Raw genomic sequence first — 24,102 nt, 5'->3', positions numbered from 1 at the left:
AATTTTTGGGATCTTTATATTATATGATACTTACTTTGTATCTTTTCACATATATATTACATATTAATTATTTAATGTTAAGAATCTTCATAAGCAATTCCACAAGAAATGCTAATATGAGGCAGGTCATCTTAGAATTGAAAACATCCTCAAAGTAAAAATAACTTTTCTTTCAGCTGACGGTATACACAGCCTTGATAGACGTTACCAAAGGTCAATTTGAAACATACCTGCGGGACTGCCCAGACCCCTGTATAGGTTGGTGAGCACACACCTGGCCTATAGGGTGCGACCTGTATGACATCAAGATGGGAGCTCACACGGGGCTGAGAAGTACAGCTGTCTGATCTCCTTCAGAAGACTGAGACTGAGGACGGGTTCTCTGAGGTGTGAGCTTGTCCTGCTTGGTATGTTTACAATTCACAGGCTGCTTTTGCCGTAATGGTTGATTTTTCTTATATACAAATTAACTCCTTTTAGTGAAGTACAACAATCATCCAGAACTTACTGTGGTTCATTTCAGTCTGATTCATTTGAGGATGGGGATGGGTAATTACAACTATTGCGGGACCCACCCCCATGGATAAAGCAAGATTCTCTGTGAGCACAGAATCCTGTACATCTGTGTAATAGTTAAATAGTCCATATTATTCAGTTTTTCACTTTTATTTACATATTTGTATGTTTTTGTCTTTTCTTCCTGGCTCTTACTATTAAAATTAATATACCATTGTTTTTGCTGTCTGTGACAGCAGTGTATTTCACTAATTTTGATTGGAGGGGGATGAGACAGGCATTCAGCTGTATGTTTCTCTTCATGGGCAGCACATGGGCTTTTGACTGAACAGAAGTATTTTCTGGGGTTCTTGAAGTAACAGCTTTGCAAGGCAGTCTTTTATACTCAGCATTGAAGTGTTTGCTTTTTCATAACTAACCTACCACCCACTAACCCCAGGAAGTTATTAAATAAATTTCAAAAACAATCCTGGGTTCTATGAATCAATAGTAAATAAGCAGGTCAAAGACTAGTGGAAAATGGGAGGTGAACTGTTAAACTCTCCTAAGTATCATTCATTTAATAAATAGATTTTTAGTTTTTCCTGATCAATATGTATTTTTTTAACTAAGTATAGTTACTAAAAATGTTTTTCAGAAATCTATGAGAAGTGCTGATAGGACTTGTTAACCTTTCAGACCTTCAGTTTTGAAATGTATGACAGTTGGGCAAGACTGTAGCTACTCCATTTCTGTATAATGTCAGCTGTATTCGTGACATTCAGTAAACAGTCATTGGAAGAAGTGTCAGTCAGCAGTCATGTGGGCTGAGTGTGTACCTCACGTGTTGGTTTGAGGGTGGGGATATGGAGAAATCTGAGCTGAATATAGTATTTGAATTAACATTACAAGGGTTATGGAAGTGGGTTATTCAACTTAAGACTAAATGGTCACAGTCTTACATGACTAACCCTAACTCAGTGCTATCAACCGAGTGTGTGTCCAGAGGCAGCTTCTCCCCGACAGGTGGTGTGACTGCAGTGATGCTAGTATTATCTTAGTGAAGCAAGGAGAATTACAAGAGGATTTGTGTTGAAAACAAGATTCGATTAATTTTTTTAAAAAATATTTTGTAATGTACACGTTTCATAACTTTTTAATAGAAAATGTCATGAATTTTTCATGAAGTCCCTTGTCCCCTCCAGTTTACCTCAGTGTGTCTTAAAACACTGTCATTTTCTATGTGCGCCATGGCACGCGAAAAGGTTGGAAAGCACCATCACAGAGCTCTGGGTGGAAAGTGAACCCGGAGGCCTTTCATCGCAGCTGCGTGCCCTGGGACAAGCCACCAAGCCTTCCTACACCCTCAGGTCTGCCTTTGTCAAGTGAGGGTTTAACCCCAGTTTTCTCCAGGGTTTTCTTCTAGCTTTATGAATCCAGATTTAAAATGCATCTCAGGTTAGGAGGCAGTTAGGTAGCAGCCGACCGCCAGGTGCTGTTGGAGACGTCAGAACCGTCGTAGTTTTCTTTATTCACAAACATGCATGGGTGAATCTAATCAAAAGTTTTCTTAATAAGTATTTCAAAATAATGACGACACACTAATTTGCAGAAAGCATGTGCATTGTTAAAGCAGTCATGGGCAGCTAGCTCAGATGCCTCCAAATAGCCTGTCAGTTGGAAGTGGACGTTATTTTTATACACAGATAACATCTGTATAATACATATGTATATCTTACACACTGACAGTAAATTTGTTTCATTTTGAAAACATGTAGCACCTGAGTTCAATGCCAACCCTATTTCAGTCTCAGGAAAACATAATCAATTCAAGTTATGCTCTATAGTAGCCCACTGGGCTAAACAAACAATTTCAACTCCCACATACAGATATGAGACTGGGGTGAGAGCATTATTTCAAAATATGATAAGAGATGGGTGTTCTAACACATCAACTTGCAAGACCATGCATACCCATGTATGTGTGGGTGAGTGAAATCTCATTACCCCCAGGAGCAATGACCAAGGAGAAAAAACTTGATGTTAATAACAGTTTCTGTTATTCACATACTCAGGTACAATGAACCATTATCGCCAAATGGAATAAGTAAGACTTTCCATCTTAGTTACTGAAAATAAATATTTCCTTGTGTACCTAACACCTAATGACTGGCTTGCCCTGTCATTATCAGTAGAGAATTAAGTTTATCGTCTTGACTGTAGAAAATAGATTTTCAGTATTATGTGTTTTATCCTGTTAATTTACAGTTGCTAGATGGAATAAGGGAATCTGTAACAAATCAGTATGTACTGAACAATACCGTTGTCTTAGAAGCCAGGTAAAAATTTATATTTTTCAAATCATTTTCACGTTGAAAATCTGCCATGGCCAAAATAATCTGATATTGAAAATCTTTTTCTGTCATCTCCTTAAGCTCTCAATATGCCAAGAGCTAATATGATGGATTTTTAAAAAATCGTTAAGTTCTTTTTAGGAGAAGAGATTAGAGCTATTTTTTTTTCTTTTTTTAAAATCATAGAATTGATGATAGGCTATCCAGCTAGATCCTAGATTTCAAGAGTTGAGTACAAGTGCTTTTAACTTTTTTTTTTCAACTAAGCTACTTAAAACAGTGACAAATTCAGCACTAAAAACACAGAGAAGAGCTAATAAAATTTTCAAGTTATTAGAATTTTAATCAAAGCGATTATCCTTTGGTGTATCATTTTGTGTAAAATACTTTGAAATAAATTTTTAAATAAACAGTTGCAGCTTTGCCAAGTTAGTTAGAAAACAGAAGTGTAACTTTTACTGAAGAATTTTTTATAATTTTATTTTTGACAATTCCATTAGTTTTCCTACAGAGCAACTTTTTGCCCTTCAAATTAAAACAAATTTAAAACTTTTAGCACTGAGCAGCAGTATTTTAGAGTTTAGCATAGAAAAACAGGAAGGTGCAATTTTTTTATCAGGTGACATTTATGACATTGATTTAGAAGGAATGTTTTTTTCATGTTCTGCTTTAGATACTGCCACAAGGTTTACTTAACAGTAATTTTAAAATTTTATTAATAAAGTTATGTAACCTAGGTATAGGTGTGTGGGTTTATACCTACTATACTAGGTATAGTAAAATAAAGGATTTTGTCTGTGTACAGAGAATACCACATTAAATTTGTGTCAGACCTACTTTTTATCAGTTACACCTCTAAGCTACTTGATGGCTTCTGTACAGAAGCCAGTGGGCTAGGTTATTTTAATATTTTTTTGAATATACAAACAATATAGTAATTTATTCCTTTTGGTTAGAAAAAAATTTTTTTTAATGAAAAGAAACAGAAGTCTCTTTATTTCACTCTCCCTAATTCCACTCCTCTCCTGGGAGGTAACCCCTCACACATACTCTGTGCTATGTCCTATGCTTATTTTTGTTTTTCGTTTAGCAGTATTAATCTCCTTCCATGTCACTATCAATTTTCATCATACTTTTAAAATGCTTTGTAGGATTCTAAAATACATTTTGTGGACATTTAGTTTTTCATAGTTCTGCAATTGTAAGTAATGCTACAGTGAACATATTTCGAGTATATGAAAGTTTACAGAGCGGATAATAAAGATGTGTTTAGGTGCACACTTACTTTGTACGCTACTACCGAAGCGCCTGCCATGCTGGAATCTTTATACACTTCCACCAACAGTGGGGAGAACGCCTTTTCCCAAGACAGTAATTGTTGTCAGATGACATCGGTGAACACATTTATAAGAGTGAGTACAGTTACTCTATTTCCATTGCCAGATTCATTTTCAGAGAATCCCTGGGGCATCCTGTAAAGACATTCCTGGGGAGACGGGGTCAGGTGGGCTACAACTCCAATTTGGCAAAGGGTCCACTATGAGTACTGATAACAGGTGCCTGTGTCAGGGCAACTGAAAAAAAGGAGAAGGAAAACCTGATGGAGGACCCTCTAAACCTGGAAAATCTGATCTGAAAGGGTGGGAAGAAATCTAGGAATTGTGACTCTTGGCCCTGTGTTCCAAGACAGTATTTTCCACCTAGACAGAATCAACAGCTTGTAACTGAAGCACTTCACATTGAAGTCAACAAGTTCAACACTGAGTGGTGTATCCAGGGCTCTACAGGTACCATTTCGTAAATCAAGTCATTCTGGAAATACCAACTTACATAACATTCAACCCTTCTGGCTACTGAGTCACTGAATTCCAGAAGCCTTTGGGGACAACAACTTATCCAGCACTGGAATAAGAAAAAGATTCTATTCTGTCCTTCCACAGTGTCTGCCCAGAGATGGATAGAACCAGGCTGGAGTGATCCTTGGCCTTATTCATAAAGGCAATACTTAAGTGGTGTTCTGCTTGCAAGGCTTTCAAGGTACTGCTTTTGTCATGATTACATTTTATCCTAAGTACAAACAGGTCTGGCTCCCTTTTCTATATCCTTCTTACTTCCTGCAGCTCGACAAAGAAATGAACTGAGCGAACATTCATTCAGTAGGTGCACGTACAGTTCAGGAGAAAAGGGATAGTATTTTTAACAAATGGAACTGGAACAACTGGATACTAATCAGAAAATAAAGGAACATTGATCCATATCTCCATATACAAAAATTAATTCAAAATGATAATCAGTGACCTAAATGTAAAAATCTAAAGCTATAAAACCTCTAGGAGAAAACAAGAAAAATCTATGTGACCTTGGGTTATGGAAAAATTTCTTAGATATGATACTACATGCATGATGCATAAGAGAAAATAGTAAATCAGCTTCCATCAAAACTGAGAACTTCTTTAATAAGCACTGAAAAAAGAATAGAAAGCCTCAGGAAAGATTTGCAGGTCACTGATCTAATAAAAGACTTTAGAATATATAAACAACTTTTACAACTCAAAAATAAGAAATCCAACAACCCAATTTTAAAAATAGGCACAATATCTGAAGACACTTCAAAGACAACATATGGACGGCAAGTGTGTACATGAGATGTTCCAGATCATTAGTTATTAGGGATGCGCAGGTCAAACCATAATGAGATACCACTACACACGTATTAGAATGTCTAAAAATTACAAAGACTGATGATACCAAGTGTTGGCTGGGACGTGGAGCAAGTGAAGTGGAAGCCTCAGTGTGTAATGGAGGAGTCATGAAAAATGGTACAGCTACACTGGGAAATCCAAACCGGAAACAATCCAGTGTGCATCAACAGATTAACGGATAAACAATGGTGTTACTGATAGGGACAGAGTAAAGGGACAAATTAGGTAATTAAAGAGTGAATCCCACTAGGGTCTGTAAGTAAAGAAAAAAGTATGGGAGACCCCTGTAAGTTAATGATCACTCAAGAAAGCAGGGTTGCTTAGCAACAAAACCATGCAATAGAAGCATGAGACATGCCCCAAAACAATAAAACAATGGTGGCAAGAGACCCACATCCATCCACCATGCAGTGAGCTCAGTAAGTTAAATGATGCCTAGCACATGCTCTTCTGCGCACACTAAAAACAAAATATGAGGAAAAGGTGACATTATACCAAAACCTAAGATGATTTGCCATATTTAAGTACATGTTAATATCTTTTTGCTTGGCTTGACCAGGCAGGGACAGGAAGACCCCCCCCCCCCGAACGTGGAGGAGGAGCTGATGATGGAAGCCTGACGTCTACTCGGGAGTGAGGAAGAAGGGGGTCTTTTCTCTCTCCCCACTTTTCCTTTGATTATAAAGCCGTAGCCCACTAAGTTCTCAGAGCCTGGCACCCTCTTGCCCGCCTGCCTGTAAGCCTCACAAGCGTCCTATTCTAGTAGGTCACTTCTTACGTATCACTTTGCCTTCGCTGAATTTTTCACTGAGACATAAAGAACCGGAGCTCCTCGGAGCCCCCCGAAACACCACCTAGCAGTCTCAGTATGTCCATACAATGTAACATTGTTCAGCAATTCAAAGGAATGAACGATGGATACATGCTACAACATGAATCTCAAAATAATATGCTGAGTAAAGAAAGCCAAAGACATACGCTGTACAGCTGCATTTATATAAATTTCTAGAAAATGCAAGCTAATCAATAGTGACAGCAAATCAGTGGTTACCTGGATATGAGGTGAAGTAGGGCAGAGGTGAGACGGAAGGATTCCCAAGAGGCCTCAGGAAGTCATTATCTTGACTGTGGTAAGGGTATCACGGGTGTATACCTATGTAAAAACTTAGCAAATTGTATAGAGTTCACAATAATCACTCAAATAAGGTTGTTAAAAATATACCTGGGAGCACATTCAACAACATGGGTGGTCTGCTAGGTACTGGGGATACCATGTTGGGCAAAAAAGAAAAGGCAAGGTCTCTGTCTTTGTAGACACTAAAGACATTAAACAAAGAATCCTCCCTCCCATTTCCTTCCTCAGCTTCCCCTCCTTGCCACACACTCCCTCTCTGGTGACTACTGTGTCACAGGAGGAGGAGGTTAACATCAAAGAGGATTTATTCGATCACTGCTTCAGGCAAGGGCTGCTAGAGTTAGTGATCCTAGAGTTTGAAGCCAGACTTGGGCGCTATTTAGAAGAGGACAGAATTCTCTTGTCTCTGTACAGATTGTTACATGCATTTTTGTGCTCTTAAAAAAGCCTATTAGCTCTCCTCAGGAAGAGCCAGCACTGGGTTAAAAAAAAAAGGCTCAAAAATAAACCCACACACCTACAGCCAATTAATCTTCAACAAAAGAGGCATGAATATAAAATGGAGAAAAGACGGTCTCTTCGGCACCTAGTGTTGGGAAAGCTGGACAGTGAAATTAGAACACTCCCTCACACAATATATAGAAATAAATAAACTCAAAATGGTTTAAAGACCTAAATATAAGACATTACACCATAAAACTCCTAGAAGAGAACATAGGCAAAACACTCCCAGACATAAATAGTAGCAATATTTTCTCAGATCCATTCCCAAGGCAAAAAAAGTAAAACCAAAAATAAACAAATGGGACCTAATCAAACATAAAAGCTTTTGCACAGCAAAGGAAATCGTAAAACGAAAAGACAACCTATGGACTGGGAGAAAATATTTGCAAATGATGTGACCAACAAGGGCTTAATTTCCAAAATACACAAACAGCTCATACAACTCAATATCCAAAAAATAAAAGGGGTAGAAGAACCTAAATACACGTTTCTCCGAAGACATATAGATGGCCAACAGGGGCACATGAAAAGATGCAAACATCGCTAATTATCAGAGAAATGCAAATCAAAGCTACAATGAGGTAACACCTCACACTGGTCAGAATGACCATTATCAAAAAGCCTACAAATAATAAATTCTGGAGAGGGTGTGGAGATAAAGGGAACCCTCCCGGACTGTTGGCAGGAATGTAAATTGGTGCAGCCACTGGGGAACAGTATGGAGGTTCCTTAAAAAACTAAAAATAGAGCTACCATATGACCCAGCAGTCCCACTCCTGGGCTTAAATCCAGAAAAGAGGAAAACTCTCATTTGAAAGCTACATGCAACCCAATGTTCATAGCAGCACTATTTACAATAGCCAAGACATGGAAACAACCCGAATGCTCATCAATAGATGACTGGTTTAAGAAGATGTACACACACACGCTATGGAATGTTACTCAGCCATAAAAATGAAATATTGCCATCTGCTGCAACATGGATGGACTAGAGAATATCATAATAAGTGAAGTAAGTCAGAGAAAGACAAATATTTTATCACTTATATGTAGAATCTAAAAAAATAATACAAATGAATCTATATACAAAACAGAAACAGACTCACAGACATAGAAAACAAACTGTGGTTACCAAAGGGGAAGATGGGGGGAGGGATAAATGAGTATGGGATTAAAAAACTACTATATATAAAATAAATGAGCAACAAGGATTTACTGCATAGCACAGAGAACTATATTCAGTATCTTGTAATAACCTATAATGAAAAATAATCTGAAAAATATATATATATAACTGAATCACTTTGCTGTACACCTGAAACTAACACAATATTGTAAATCAACTACACGTCAATTAAAAAAAAAAGTTCTCAGAACAATGAAGGATGCAGAGTGTACTGAACAGTACCCACACGTATGCTTTCTTTTCTTTATCCTTTCCTTTTAATTGTATTTAAAGTGCTAGGGAAGGGTAATGATAAGGATAGAGAAATAAATTTGACATGACGTTTTATGGTGACAGATGTGGATTTTAAAACATTTCAGTGAAAAACAACAGTCAGGAGGTATTGGCATCTATTGTGTAATACTGAACACCTTCAGTAATTGTATAGATCACAAAGACTTCAAATTAATCTCCTCTACCCAAACTTCTCGGTATAATTTTCCTTGATGGGTCTGATGCTTTGCTGAATTCATGGTGTTTTTCATACAAACAATATTCTTACTTGGCAGAGATGGCCTTCAAAGGGCTTGACCAATCACTGACGTCTCATTTAAACCTTGCTGTCAATACACACAATGTCACAAGAGTTGGTGCAAGATGTATATAAGTATACTCCCCACTGCACCCACCCCTCCACCAAAAAAAATGAAGAAATTAACTCTGCAAAATAGCAAATAGAAAACAGCCTTGTTTTTGCTGAAAAAACATAACGTGATGTTTGTGGTCTAATACTATGATGACACTGTACTTGTTCTCTGACCTCCTATTTGATCAGCATATTCCCCACAGACAAGAGAGGCTCACACTCATACTGCTCTTCCTTCTTTGCCCTACTCGGCCACTCCCTGCAATAATAGGAAGATGCCAATGCAAGCAAGGTTCCATTTTCCTTTAAGGTTAGAAACTATCGATAAGGTTGGCCCTATCCTTTGTTCTTCCCACATCTTGGATCCTCAGTGACAATATTTACTGAACACTAGGGATGTTTGGCTTTCTATTTGGAGAGGTAGGTAGAGTGGAATCCACTTGCTCTGAAGAAGAGTTAACATTAAGTTGTTTTTGTCTCCCGCAGGGAGGTTAATTTAGCCACCAGGCAGTAAACAGTGGTGGTGATTTAACAATTACCTCTTTTCTAGAACAACAATTTCAAAGAATCAACCTAGCCACTTCCCTTTTCACAAATCGGTGACAATGAAATCAGCAATGCAAGAATACTGCCGATAGCCAAAGTCCTGCAAATAATAGGTGAGCTGAGTTATTACACAAGTAGTAAATGTTGTAGACAGGTAGTTACACTGCAAAGTTGACAAATACTATCAAACCAAATTTCTGTATAGAGCCAAAAGACAACCTAAATGAATGGAAAGCTATACACGGTTCATGGATTGGAAAACTCAATACTGTTTACATTTTTATTTCCTCAAATTGATCTATTTATTCAATGTTAATTCCAATAAAAATCCCAGCAGCTTTTTTGTTTGTGAAAACTAAGAAGACAGTTCTAAAACTGTAAATGCAAGATTATGGACACAGAATAGTCAAAAGTTCTTGAGAAAGAAGAACAAACTTAGAGGTCTTATGTTGCCTATTTTCAAGACTTTGTATAAAGCTACAGTAACGACATGGACGTAAGACTACATATATAAATGAGTGGGAAAGAGATTCCACATACAGATCCACACACACATGGCCAACTGATTTCCATGAAGGTGACAAGATAATTTAATAGAGAAGGATAGTCTTTTCAACAAATGGTGCAGGCTGGATTTCTATATGGGAGGAAAATAAATCTGATCCTTACCTCACATCATACAAAAAAATTACTCAAAATGGAGGATATACCTACGTGTAAAAGCTAAAACTATAAAACGTCTAGAAGAAAATAGGAAAAAAACCTCAATGACTTAGGCATAGGCAAATTATTTCTTAGGACACAAAGTACCAAGCATTAAAAAAAATGACATAACATAATTAACAGCTTCTTTGAAAGAGAAAAATGAAAATGCAAACCAAAGACTGGGAGGAAATATTTATAATAAATATATAAGACAAAGGACTAGTATCCAGAATATAAAAAGAATTCTTACAACTTAGTAAGTTGTTTATCTTTAGGATACATCTCTAGAAATTGAACTGCTCTGTCAAAGGATATACATATCATGAAAAACTTCGGTGCATATTGCCAAACTACGGTACCAATTTTCATGGACCATTTAGTAGAAAAATGGGGGGCAGGGGGAGAATCCTCTTCTCACAAACCTTTAGTAGATACTTTTAAATTTGAGTAAAAACCTGGTCTTTCTGAAAGGCTTTCCAATGATTAAAATCTGCTGTCATATCACATCACTGAATTCACTGCATTTTAAATAATTCCATATTCATTTTGATCATTATCAATCAATGCATATGACTTACCTATTAGCAGATTTGAAAAAGAATAACTAGGTATATATTTGCATTTCCTTCAGCTGGAACTCTTCCGTCTGAAATACACTACTATAGGAGTATTACACTGTTCTTTTCAAAACTGTTGAAGTGGAGAGAATCTGTCATAATTAAATGAGATAGCCAACCCTACTTAGTAAAATGTAAGAACTTAAACCTCTCTTTGGAGTACTAAAAGAATTTAATCATTTACTCATAGACAGTGAACACCTTCTATATGCCAAGAACTGCTCTAAAGGTTAGTTATATTGCAGTGGACAAAGCAGAGAAAAATTCCTGCCCTTATAGAGCTTACCCTTCAATTGGGAGTAAAGAGGAAACAGACAATAAGACAAGTTAGTAATACAGTGTTGATAAGTAATAGGTAAAGAAATAAAACGTGGCAAGGGAATAAGAATGATTCGTGGAGGTTGTAATTTTAAGTTGGACACACATAGATCTCACTAAATGTGTGCCATAAAGATATCTGGGAAAAGCATTCTAGGTTGAGGGAACAGCAAATGCAAAGGTCCAGCAGTGGGAGGATCCCCAGCATGTTCGAGAAACAGCAAAAAGTCAGTGTGACTGAAGCTGAGTGAATAATGGGGAAAATAAGAAATGAGGTAGAGGTAGAGAACCAGTCCCATAGAGTCTTGTAAAGACTATTTAGCTCTTAACTGGAGTGAAATAGAAAGCTACCGACATCTGAACAGAATCACTCTGGCTACTGTGATGAGTTTCAGTTATAGAAAGCCAAGGAAGGAAGAGATAGGGGCATTAAGAAACTACCATAATAATCCAGTCTAGAGATAAGCGTGGCTTGAATAAAGAGGGTAGTAGAAGAGGTAGTGAGAATTATTAGATTCTAGTTACATTTTAAAGGTAGAGCTGACTATTTGGATGTGGGAGAAGAGCTACAGATAATTTCAGGGTTTCTGTCTTGAGAAAGTAGAAGGATGGAAGTGCCATTTATTAGATGGGAAAACGGCAGAAAAATTAGATTTGGAACAATCAAGAACTCAGTTTTGGACACATCAAGTTCAGAAAACCTACTAGACATTCAAAAGAACTTAGACTTTGAGAGGGGAGGGAGGTTGTACTGACATATAAACTTGGAAGCAGGCAAGTTATAAATGATGTTTCAAGTTATGAGGTTAGATGAGATCACCAAGGTTTTACAAAGTGTAATTGAGAGATCTAAAGATTAAGTCTTAGGGAATGCCTACATTTATTTTAAGAACTTCTTTGTACTTCCATATGAATTTCATAAATCTCACCATACAGAAATTCTAGAATGTCAAAGATGGAAGGCTTTAATTTAAAACATCATTTCGTTGTTTACATTTAAGGTTGGGGATGGGGCTGTATAACATCTGACTTTGGTTTTACAAAGCCTAGAGGGAGTAGGAAGAAAAATTGTTACTCTGTAGTAGCACCTTTCTCCCATCCTGTGGAGTTTGTTTTGGGGAACATGCCCAGGAAGATCTCTATTAAGTAACAACAAGAAAGTATACATTTTTTTCAGGCTGTGCCACCATGCCAAGGGAAGGGGCCAGAGCCTCACAAATCATGAAATGACTGACAAAAGCTGGGGTCACATGGATCCTTGTAATTTAATCCCAATTTTCTTACAAAATAAACTATACGTTTTCAACACTGTCTTGTTCACTGTGATTTTAATAAACACTGATAATTATTTGTACAATTGCTTATTAATTTCCATTTTTATTTATTTTCATAAATCTTCCTTTGAGGGACTTCTCTGGTGGTGCAGTGGTTAAGAATCCACCTGCCAATGCAGGGGACATGGGTTCAAGCCCTGGTCCAGGAAGATCCCACATGCCGCGGAGCAAAATAAGCCCGTGGGCCACAACTACTGAAGCCCACGCACCTAAATCCTGTGCTCCGCAACAAGAGAAGCCACCGCAATGAGAAGCAAGTGCACCACAACGAAGAGTAGCCCCTGCTTGCCACAACTAGAGAAAGCCCATGCACAGCAAAGAAGACCCAACGCAGCCCAAAAAATAAAATAAATTTATTAGAAAAAAAAATCTTCCTTTGAAAGATGTAAACAGTTACCATTTGATAAAATGTAAATACTAAGAGCATCCTTGGATCCAGGATAATTCATTTTGCAGACAGAAAAATGAGGAATAGAGTGGGCTAAAAACATCAGTATGTTTTTGTGTATCATATGTTTCCAAAAGTCATAGTAATACTATCTCTTTATTGCTTTATAATACTTGTCCAAATATTGTCTGTGAAAGAATTTTAAGCTAAAGAACATAGGACTCCAATGTATTAAAATGACTGCTAATACTGATAGAAAAAAAAAGTTGAACTATACAATGTTATATGAAGCTGAGCTTTTAAGTCCTGACAATCCCTTGGAAGGTACAGAGATTTTCTACATGAAATTCTAAGACTAACCACTGACACAATCAGAGAATAAGTTTCAAAATCACATGAAACAAGAAATGGAATATTTGTGTATCTCTTTGGTTAGAAAATATTTACATCTTGAAATATACCTTGTTTTTCTAGCTATTATCAGAAATTATACTCAAATATAATAGAATTCAATGACGGATAACAAGCATTATAGAAATTAACCTATTAAACACCTGTATAACCTAAACTTGGCAATTGGTGGTGGTGGAATATAAAGAAAGATAGGGAGGAGAAAAAGGCAATCATATGTGACATAATCCAAATAAACTTGAAAATTATAATCCCAAAAGCTATATAAAATAGCCAAAGCAATCTTAAGAAAAAAAGAACAGAGCTGGAGGTATCACACTCTCTGACTTCAGACTATACTACAAAGCTACAGTAACCAAAAGCATTGGATACTGGCACAAAAACAGACACATAAACCTACGCACTTATGATCAATTAATCTATGACAAAGGAGGCAAGAATATATAATGGGGAAAAGACAGTCTCTTCAACAAGTGGTGCTGGGAAAACTGGACAGGTACATGTAAAAGAATGAAATTAGAACATTTTTTCATGCCATATACAAAAATAAACTGAAAATGGTTTATAAGACCACAAACCATAAAACTCCTAGAAGAAAACACAGGCTGTACACTCTTTGACATCAGTCTCCAAAAAGATTTTTTTGAGGGGATATATCTCCTCAAGCAAGGGAAACAAAAGCAAAAATAAACAAATGGAAGTACATCAAACTAAAAAGTTTTTGCACAGCGAAGGAAATTATCAACAAAGCGAAAAGGCTGCCTACTGAATGGGAGAAGATACTTGCAAATGATTTATCTGATAAGGGGTTAATATCCAAAATATACAAAGAACTCATACAACTCAACATAAAAAACAAACAAACAACCCGATTAAAAAATGGGCAGAGGACCTGAATAGACATTTTTCCAAAGAAGACATACAGATGGCCAACAGGCAAATGAAAAGATGCTCAACATCATTAATCATCAGGGAAATGCAAATCTAAACCACAATGAGACATCACCTCACACCTGTCAGAACGGCTATTGTCTTTTAGTGCTGTTGAGTGTGTGGAGAGAAGGGAAGCCTTGTGCACTGTTGGTGGGAATAATTGGTGCAGCCACTATGGAAAATAGTAAGGAAATTCCTCAAAAAAACTAAAAATGGAACTACATATGAACCAGCAGTTCCACTTCTGGGTACATATCCAAAGAAAACAAAAACAGTAATTCAAAAAGACACATGCACATCAATGTTCACTGCAGCATTATTTACAATTGCCAAGATATGGAGACACCCTAAGTGTTCATCAATAGATAAATGGATAAAGAAAATGTGGTATATATATACATATACACCCACACACACAAGATGGAATATTACACTCAGCCATAAAAAAGGAATGAAATTTTGCCATCTGCAACAACATGGACGAACCTGGGGTTCACTTACGCCTAGTGAAATAAGTCAGACAAAGACAAATACTGAATGTTATCACTTATACATGGAATCTAAAATATAAAACAGACAATATAACAAAACAGAAACAGTCTCATAGCTATACAGAACAACCTAATGGTTACCAGAGGGGACAGGGAAAAGGGGGGGGGGGAGTCAGGGGTAGGGAATAAACAGGTACAAACTACTATGTATGAAATAAATAAGCTACAAGGATATATTGTACAGCACAGGGAATATAGCCAATATTTTATAATAACCTTAAATGGAGTATAATCTATAAAAATATTGTATCACTATCTTGTACACTTGAAAATGATATAATACTGTAAACCAAATACACTTCACTAAAGAACAAAGTCCAAAAAGCTATTGGAAATACTAACTTTGTAGCATAAACTCCATTACTCTACCTATGTCTTAAACATTTTTGGGGGATTTGGGGATACTAAGAGAGTGAGGAAATGGAAAGAAGAGTAAATAAAACTAAATAGAAGGAGGATAACTAGAATGGTGGAAGTGACACTGTGGGAAAACTGCACCTCTAAAATCCATTATGGAAGGCTCTTTAGACTTTGCCTCTTTACCTAAAGAGGGAAGAACTACAAAAAGAGTATACAGCCAGGACATGTCAGAAAAAAATGTTTGTTAGCCAAAGAACACATGGAAGCAATTATGGGTTCTTAATATGTAAGTCTAGTTTTTAAAACTCTGTCAGAACACTGAAAAGTAGGCAAAAAACCTCACTACTGAGTTGTGTCAGTTTGAGGAGAATCTTAGCCCTTCTTTTCCTGTACCTTTCTTTTCTCCAACATGAATACACACATGATACCTTACATTTATATATAGTACCTGTCATCAAGGCATTTCCATGAACACTACTTCATTTGATAAGAGTAACCCATGCCTGTGCCCCTTCTAGGAAGATACTGAGTATCAGCTGTGAGGCAACAGGAGATGGAGCAGTGGAGACACTAAATGTACACAGACACAGTCTCACTGAAAGCAAGGTTAACACCAATGCTGAGTGCTACTACTGTGAACTGGTATAGCACTTTATATTTTTCAAAGCCTTTTCATGATGTCATTTGATTAAGAGAATGGCCTTAAAAAGGCAACTATAACTCTGGGGGATACAGTTCATTAAAGGTGAAGATTTCTAATTAATATTTCTAATTAATAATTCTACTTAATATTTCTGATTAATATTCTTAATATTTATAACTATATTATTTATTTTAAATTAATCACATGTGATTTGCTAGACCTATATATGGGGGATAACTAATTACATGTAGGAAAAGTCATAATGCAAGAAATATATTAAGTAGGTGGGAGAACAGAACTGTTATACAGAAACATTATGCTGTGATTAGTTTTCAAAATAACCAAATCAACAGCTTTCTATAAATTGCTGGCCTAAAGGATATTCTGTTGTGGATATCTCTGAGTCTGGGCAGATGAAATGAACTGATAAGATAATTAAAACTCTGTTTATATATGAATCACAGTCATTTGTAGGCATAGAATTTTCCTCTGTTCCTTGTTCCTTAATGGAAAGTGGGTCAGCCAGAGACACTACTTAATATGAGGAAAAAACTAGACATGTAAAGACAGTGAACATTAAAGTAACAATTAGAATTGTGCAGAAAGAACAAGAAATGCTGGCTCTTCCAAGCAAGGCGACTGAGCAATTACACGTGTATACTGAAACAAGCGAAATCCAGAGGCAATTATTTCTTTGACAGATAAAGAACGAGTTTTTTATATTAAAGAAAGTTGAGCAAGAAACATGCCAATCTAATTCTGAATAAATATGAGAATGTTCTGTATGTAGTATATAAGACAGATGTAACTAAAAAATAGAAGAGCATGGCCACTATAAGAAAAATGTCTCAAGTTTAATAAATCTTCTCTCTGGTTGGTTGATATGTCATTATTTTTCATATCTTGATTTTTTTAAAAACTGAAGTATAGTTGATTTACAATGTTTTAGTTTCTGGTGTATAGCAAAGTGATTCAGTTATACATATATATATATTCTTTTTCATATTCTTTTGCATTATAGTTTATTACAGGATACTGAATATAGTTCCCTGTGCTATACAGTAGGACCTTGTTATTTTTCTATTTTATATATAGTAGTTTGTATTGAGGGTTTTTTTTTTTTTACACATTTCAAATAGTCAAATAAGCCACAATTCTGGAATAAATTCTAAAGCGTAAATGAGTATGTCAATTTAAATGAAAATGCAATTTTCATTTAAATGAAAAGGGCTGTATGCAGGATATACATTTATTAACAGTGAAAAAGCATTTACCCAAAGTGAATGTTACAAAATACAAAGAGTACCTGCTGCACAGTCTGGCGAGCTCACTCTTTTAGGCATTATTTCAACCTGCGAGGTTTCTCTCTCACTCATTTTGACCTTTTCTTCCTCTTTTATCTCTAACCAAATTTTTAACTTAAAAATGAAGACAAACAGTAATATTCAATGCCTAACCCTTTAGCAACAGTTACCAGGGAAAAACATATTAAACAAGTTATCTGCTCTCAAGTCCTAGGTATTTTAAAACTAAATTATCTACTATAATAGAAAAAAACAGACCATATTACAACAGCTATAACATAAGTCAAATAAGCAAGTTTGATAAGGTTCACAGATACTACAGTAATAACTAAGGTATAAGTACAACGCTTCCACTGTATCGATCTTTAAAATGCATGCAGAGAGAGAGACAGACAGTCTTAATATGTAAGGCTTGGCTTGAGTATCAAAATGAAGTTTTTGTACAGAGTCTAGAAAACAAATACAGAACTTAAGTATACATATAATGTAACTTATGTTTCAATTTCCCTGAAGTCAAGCCAATTGAATAAGAATTCCTGTTTCTGGGATGATAGTTTTCTGAATAAGTTTTACTAATTCAGAAAGTTGGAGATATATGTCTCACATAATTTAAGTTATGGAGCAATACAGTCAATGCCCTCATAGGGAAATCCTCATTTAATACTCCCTGACTGGACATTATACTTTTACACTGAGGTATCAGGCAAGAATTTCAAAGGAATACCAACCAAATTCTTTTCTTATGGGATACTTCAGTTAATTGTTGACAAATTTAAAAGACTATTTGGAACAATTCTTCATATTTTATTCAAGAAAGAATCTGTAAAGATGACTTAATTGTTAACTGGCTATGTGAAGCCTTACTGGGTATGTGGCAAGTCTGGGATCTAAAGCTACACCACCTTTAAAAGCTGATTTACTTCATGACAAAGAGGTCATGTAGATTTCCGTTACTCAAAACTTCCTCTGCGAACCTGCTTCTCTCTCACTGCATACAGAAGCAACTGCTATGCTTTGGCTAAACTATCATCTCAAAAGGCAAGGTTGTCCGAAGGCATATAGAACTTTAATGTGCTGGTACATAAATTTAGTTCTATTAATCTCTACTTTAAAGATCTTGGTTTTCCTTTTAAAATTAATCACAATGTTACTTTACTTGGCTGTGCAGAAATACTAATTATAGAAAACTTTTTTTTTTTACTTTTAGACTGAGGCAACACAGATATGAATTGAAATTCTAGAAAATATTTATCTAATAGATAATTATGTAAGTTCTACGTACTAAGGACAAGTGTTCTAAACTTATTATCCAATTTGAATAGAATATTAATATATATTCTACAATAACCTGGAAACCTTTATACCCTGCCCTATTCTTGCACAGGAATAAGACATGCAAGTATCTAAAAGAACATTAGACCCAATAGCAGCAACACTGGCATTATTTGGAAGCCTGGCCTAAAGGCTGGGCTTTACAATAAATAGTATATTTCTCTAACTCTTGACCATTGCTCTTTGAATAGCCTAATTATACAGAACAGTGACTTGCTGTATAGAATTCAACATAATTTCCAAAAAAGATAGTTTACAGGTTAAGTCCAAACTTTATTTAAAACTACATTTTAAATTTAACGTTACCAAACATCACAATGGGGAAAAAAAATCAAGACCAAAAAAAATGACAGAAAGAAAAAGAAAAAAAACCCACAGTGTATCAAGGCTTGAATCTGTCCAGAATTCAGTTTTTGATGTTTTAAACTGCCATGGGCAGAAATTAGCACACCTACCAAAAATGCAGTGTCAAACTAATTTACATTTTTTACAGATCAAAACAGATGTTTATTTAGTGCCATTTCCATATATGCATTGACTATGTAAAGAGAGAGTTAGATGAGCCTCTGAAGACATCTCATGTACTTTGGGCTCCCACTGTTTCTGAAAAACAGAATCATAGTTAATGCCTTATAAATTACTTACTAAGTTAAGACCTTATAGAATTTAGTTTAATACTGCTCTCTTCCATTAAAACTTTCACTTCTAATATGAAGTTATTACAAAAGAAACTTAGTTTGCTACAATAATTCCCTGATAACACACAGCAAGAGTTTAAAAGGCACAGGTAAGGGTTTCCATTTTAAGACGGCAGACTAAGCAGATACTTCCTCTCTCTCCAAAAGAAAGCCCCACTAGAAAAAAAAAGATATAAAAATGAATAAACCCAGACCAACAGAAGAAGACTGGCTGTGAGAGAACAGAGGATGGCGAACCACAAGTTCCCAGGATGCTCAAAGGAGACGGAGGCACAGAGAAGAGGGGAGGAAGCTGCAGCCTAGACACACTAGGACAGGCGGCAGTGCAGAGGGTACCAACTGAGTCCTAACAGGCAGAAATGGGCTGAAGAGTGAGGAATTAACTGAAGGTTTGACATTTGGTTTGCACTTCTCTTCACCCTATTTCTTAAAAAAAAAACAAAAAATCTTATATGAGTTTAATCAACTGATGAATTGATGAACAAAAAGAAATCTTTGAACTTGATGCAAGAAATGTGCTCCTCTGAGTGGCCCTTGGGTTGTGCTATTAGACCCATAAAGAAGGAAATCTGGGACTATCACTTGGCTCTGCAACAAACCATATTTATATAGAATCATCTTCAGGAAATTATAGAAGATTCAATTATTATAGTTACAAAAACAGAATGTAAGTGTGTTTACTTTAATAATGTTAATAACGTAAGAATATGAGTAAAACTGAACAGAGAAGGCAGAAGGAAAAGGGGAGGAGCAAGTAGTTGGGTAATGACCAAAGTTGATGGAACTAGAAAATGTATATATTTATAAGAACAAAGGTAACAGGAAAGCCAAAAATATAAACACTGAAAGAAGAAGAGGTAGGTCTAAATACTTTCCGTTTGGGAGACAGGAAAATTATCTAATTTTTAAAATTAAGAAAAATTATAAGAATAGTATTCAGAGATCTAGAGGGTCTCCTCCAAAAGAACTGAAAACCAATAATTAAAAGAAACGGGCTCTTGCCAATCATCACTAACTGCTTTATACCTTTCTTTCTTAAGCCATGTGCATATATTACTTTGTTAAAACTAAAAACAGGGGCTTCCCTGGTGGCGCAGTGGTTGGGAGTCCGCCTGCCGATGCAGGGGACACGGGTTCGTGCCCCGATCCAGGAGGATCCCACATGCCGCGAAGCGGCTGGGCCCGTGAGCCATGGCCGCTGAGCCTGCGTGTCCAGAGCCTGTGCTCCGCAGCAGGAGAGGCCACAACAGTGAGAGGCCCGCATACCGCAAAAAAAACCCAAAAAAACCCTAAAAACAGAAAAAAATTATCTGATAATACTATTTTATAAATTGGGCAGCTGAACGAATTTTTATAGAACTACGCTTCCTTTCTAATATTTATCTTAGATATTCCAGGTACTAGTAGCACATTTAAAAAACAAAACAAAATGACAGTATCAAGATTCAGTAGCTTTTCAATATGATATGGTTAAAAATGATAACTCTTACCAGGTTCTTTTAGTGTCTGAGAATTCCCAGCTAGTTCTTCAGTCTGCATTTCACGTAATATTTCACCAGATAAATGGTTTTTCTGTTCTTCTTCTACCATTTTCTTCCTTAGATCTGCCTTTAGAATGAAAATTAAAAATACAAAATCATTTTTCACCTTAACAATATTTGTTATATAAAGACAACTTTAATTAAAGAGAGCAAAATACCTCTGAATATATTGTCAGTTTAAGTGGTAAGTCTTCAACTTTCACAAAGTCTTCTTCATCAGATTTTTGACTTATGTTACCAGATTCTGCTTCCTATAAGATTAACAAATTATATTTAATGATGGCAATCCACTCTATCTCTGGATCTAAACCAAAGTAATCCATGCCAGGAGATAAAGCGGATTCTTACATGTGTATATATGTCAGTAATTCTATCATATTTGCTTTTCTTCTATATTCAGCTCAGTGAATAGAACAGAAATCTAGAGTTCACGAGAAGAGCTACACACTTGCAACTATGGGCACACAGTCAAGCTTTTCTGTCCCCATTTTATAAAACGAAGAGCCAGTTCACACAGGTTAGAGGAAAAAATAGTAATAGTAATACTGAGGGCTAAAATAATTAGAACTACTCTTATTACTTGATATGTTTATAGAATGCATCAGAACTGTATCCAGCAGAATATAAGTAAACATTTACAGTCTGTCTGCCTTCCTTCCTTCCTTTTTTCTTTCTCTCCCTCTTCCTGTCCCTCTCCCTCTCCCTCTCTCTCTTTCTGGCTGTCTTGGGTCTTCTTTGCTGCGCGCAGGCCTTCTCTAGTTGCGGTGAGTGGGGGCTTCGTTGCGGTGTGCAGGCTTCTCATTGTGGTGGCTTCTCTTGTTGCAGAGCATGGGCTCTAGGTGCATGGGCTCAGTAGTTGTGGCTCGTGGGTACTAGAGCACAGGCTCAGTAGTTGTGGCACATGGGCTTAGTTGCTCCGCAGCCCGTGGGATCTTCCCAGACCAGGGCTCGAACCCGTGTACCCAGCATGGGCAGGCGGATTCTTAACCACTGTGCCACCAGCGAAGCCCCTACAGACTTTCAGTATCAACTCCAGAGGTTCAAACAGAAAGATGAGGTATGAACTTAGTAACTCACAAAAGTTACTAAAAAACACCTCACACTGTTTTCCTGAAAACTGAAGTCTTTTATTCTCCTAGTTCTTTGATTTTTAATAGTATCATCATTCTACCAATTACCCAGTAGAAACCTTAGGTTTTTCTTTTTCTTGAAACATTTCTCACCCATGTCTCTCTATTCAGCTCATTTTGTATTTATATGATAATGGAGGCTCCTAACACAGCTTCCTTGACAACACTTCTTACATAGTCATCGGATTCATCTTCAAAAACAGTGACTTTGACCATTTCACTTTCTTGCACAAAGACCTTCAGTAGTGTTCCCTGCCTAAAATTCAAATTCAAGACCCTCTAAGATCTAATTTCAAGTTAATTTTGATTGAATGCCTCCTACAGTAATTCTATGCACTCATCAAATGATAACAAGAACAAATCTAGTAACTTTCAGTTTTAAATGCAAAATTTTACAGGTAGTGAAGCAAATAAAACAATTAAGAGAGTACTCTTTCTACGAATGTTTTGAAGTATTATAAGCCCCCTTGCTGAGAAGCTGTGAAATCATAAGTATATCTTTGGGCAGAAAACTGATGTTAATTAAAAAATATGTGAAACACATTCTTTAGACCTAAAGGTACATTATTACAAATCCCTTCATTTTTACTGACAAGAAAAAGTAAAGTATATATAACATATACAGCCCAAGGATCCACCAAAAAAAACCTATTTGCTATAAAATTAAATTGAAACAAACGTCCAGAGTAAAACTAAACTCAGCTACTTACATCATAAATGCAGATTTGCTAGCTTACTTTTCTGTCATTCCCTATACAGAGCTAGGGACTCTAGTGCTGTCAAACTGCTTTATTTCCCATCCCAAATGTAAACTTTCAGGGTTATCAAAGATTATGAAGTGTACCAAACTGTTGAGAAGTCAAGCGTGGATGGCGTAAGAGATGATTCACATATCACTACCCCTTTAGATCTGAACTTGAACTCCCTCAAGGTTTCCATATAAAACTCATCTCTTTGCTTCTCAAAACTATGAAAAGTGGAATTTTAGGTTTTGAGATGGTCATCTTAATTCACTATCACTCTTCTGTTCAAGTTTAAAATAAATCTGAGTAAGAAATAAAAATTTTCCGACAGTTTCTAAACCTAAACACAAAGCAGAGTTGTGTTTATATACTAGAAATGTTAACCTGAAAATGAAAAAATATGCACAGAAATGAAATGCAAATGATACATACATAGTCATTCACTAACACTGGAGATTCAGTATCAGGACTTCCAGCCAAAGAGCTTTCAGGAGTTTCCTGGGCAGATTTAACTTCTTTGACTCTAGGCACCAAGGTTTCAATTTCAGTTAAAGGTAAGGGCAAAGCGTTAGGCTGATTAGATGAATCGATGGTAGTAAGAGCGTCCTTTTGGACAGTGCTGTTTAAAGGTTGCTCATTTTCCAAGATATTGAGGTAACAGGGCTTCACAGGAGTGCTATCTTGGTCATCTGTCATCAAAAGAAAGTCTTAACATTAGTGTAATACAACTGTCATTAAATTTACTATTATACCAAATAAAGACTAAACAGTATAAATGAGAGTAATCAAGACATTTAAGACCCAAAAGAAAAGGCAACTAGAAATTATCCTTATCAATGGTTCCCAAATTTATTTGACCAGATTCATCTGGGGATGCTTTAAATATTAGATACCTGAAATGCACCTGATTTCTAATGAAATAGGATTTTCAGGAGTCAGGCCCAGGAATGGGTATTTTTTAATTTAATTTAATTTTTTAAATTTAATTTTTAAAATTTAACTTAATTTTTAAAAATCCCCCACATTGGTATCTAAAGATACATTCCTTACAAAATTTTTTTCTGTGTTTAAATATTTGTCAACTATTCTTTAACAGCTGTTGGCAGAAACAAAGCCCTCGTGTTTTCTACAAAGGATTTATGGAGAAAAAAAAGACATACATCAGGTCCAAAACACCTTTGAACTTCTAATGGAAGTTCAAAGAATTTAGATTTTTTTGTTTTTAAGCACATAAAGGGCACTTCAGATAATCTTAACATTGAAACTTACTTAGATTTCTTACCTTTACTAGTAGTGGGTTCTTGTTCCGATGGGACATTTTTGCTTTCCGGTGATTTTTCAAAATCATGCTGTGGAACCTGGAAGGAAGAAGTGATGTCTTAATAGTAGGGCCTAAATATATGGTCACTATACAGGAGATGCTTGGTAAGTGTGGTATGTCCACCCTGAGACCTCAGACAGGGGAATTTTAAAACACCTCCTAAAAGTGTTTCAGGGAGGAGGCGGTGGCTGCAGTTCCAAGGCAGCTCAGTACAAGGGCTCCTCTT

At 36.2% G+C, this 24,102-nt stretch overlaps 2 protein-coding genes across 25 annotated transcripts in view; one reads left to right on the top strand and one right to left on the bottom strand.

Moving 5' to 3' along the window:
• The window catches only part of ASAH1 (N-acylsphingosine amidohydrolase 1), a 42,898-nt gene extending 41,794 nt beyond the window's left edge, over positions 1-1,104 (top strand). The window contains exon 14 of the mRNA XM_079909366.1: positions 177-1,104. Within this exon, the coding sequence (XP_079765492.1) occupies positions 177-266 (90 nt within the window). The 3' untranslated portion in view covers positions 267-1,104. The remainder of the gene's footprint in view (positions 1-176) is intronic.
• A 15,934-nt stretch (positions 1,105-17,038) lies between these two features.
• Positions 17,039-24,102, bottom strand: part of PCM1 (pericentriolar material 1) — an 88,774-nt gene continuing 81,710 nt past the window's right edge. For all 24 annotated transcript variants that reach the window (XM_079909355.1, XM_079909353.1, XM_079909334.1 and 21 more), the window contains 5 exons: positions 23,838-23,913; positions 22,988-23,244; positions 20,841-20,933; positions 20,632-20,749; positions 17,039-19,046 (listed from right to left, as the gene is read on the bottom strand). In XM_079909355.1, coding sequence (XP_079765481.1) covers positions 19,021-19,046; positions 20,632-20,749; positions 20,841-20,933; positions 22,988-23,244; positions 23,838-23,913 — 570 coding nt within the window. In that variant the 3' untranslated portion in view covers positions 17,039-19,020. The remainder of the gene's footprint in view (positions 19,047-20,631; positions 20,750-20,840; positions 20,934-22,987; positions 23,245-23,837; positions 23,914-24,102) is intronic.

This window comes from Stenella coeruleoalba (assembly GCF_951394435.1).
Source record: "Stenella coeruleoalba genome assembly, chromosome: 21".
NCBI lineage: Eukaryota > Metazoa > Chordata > Mammalia > Artiodactyla > Delphinidae > Stenella > Stenella coeruleoalba.
The sequence above is the reverse complement of the archived record's forward strand: the minus strand, read 5'-3'. Positions and strand labels throughout refer to the sequence as shown.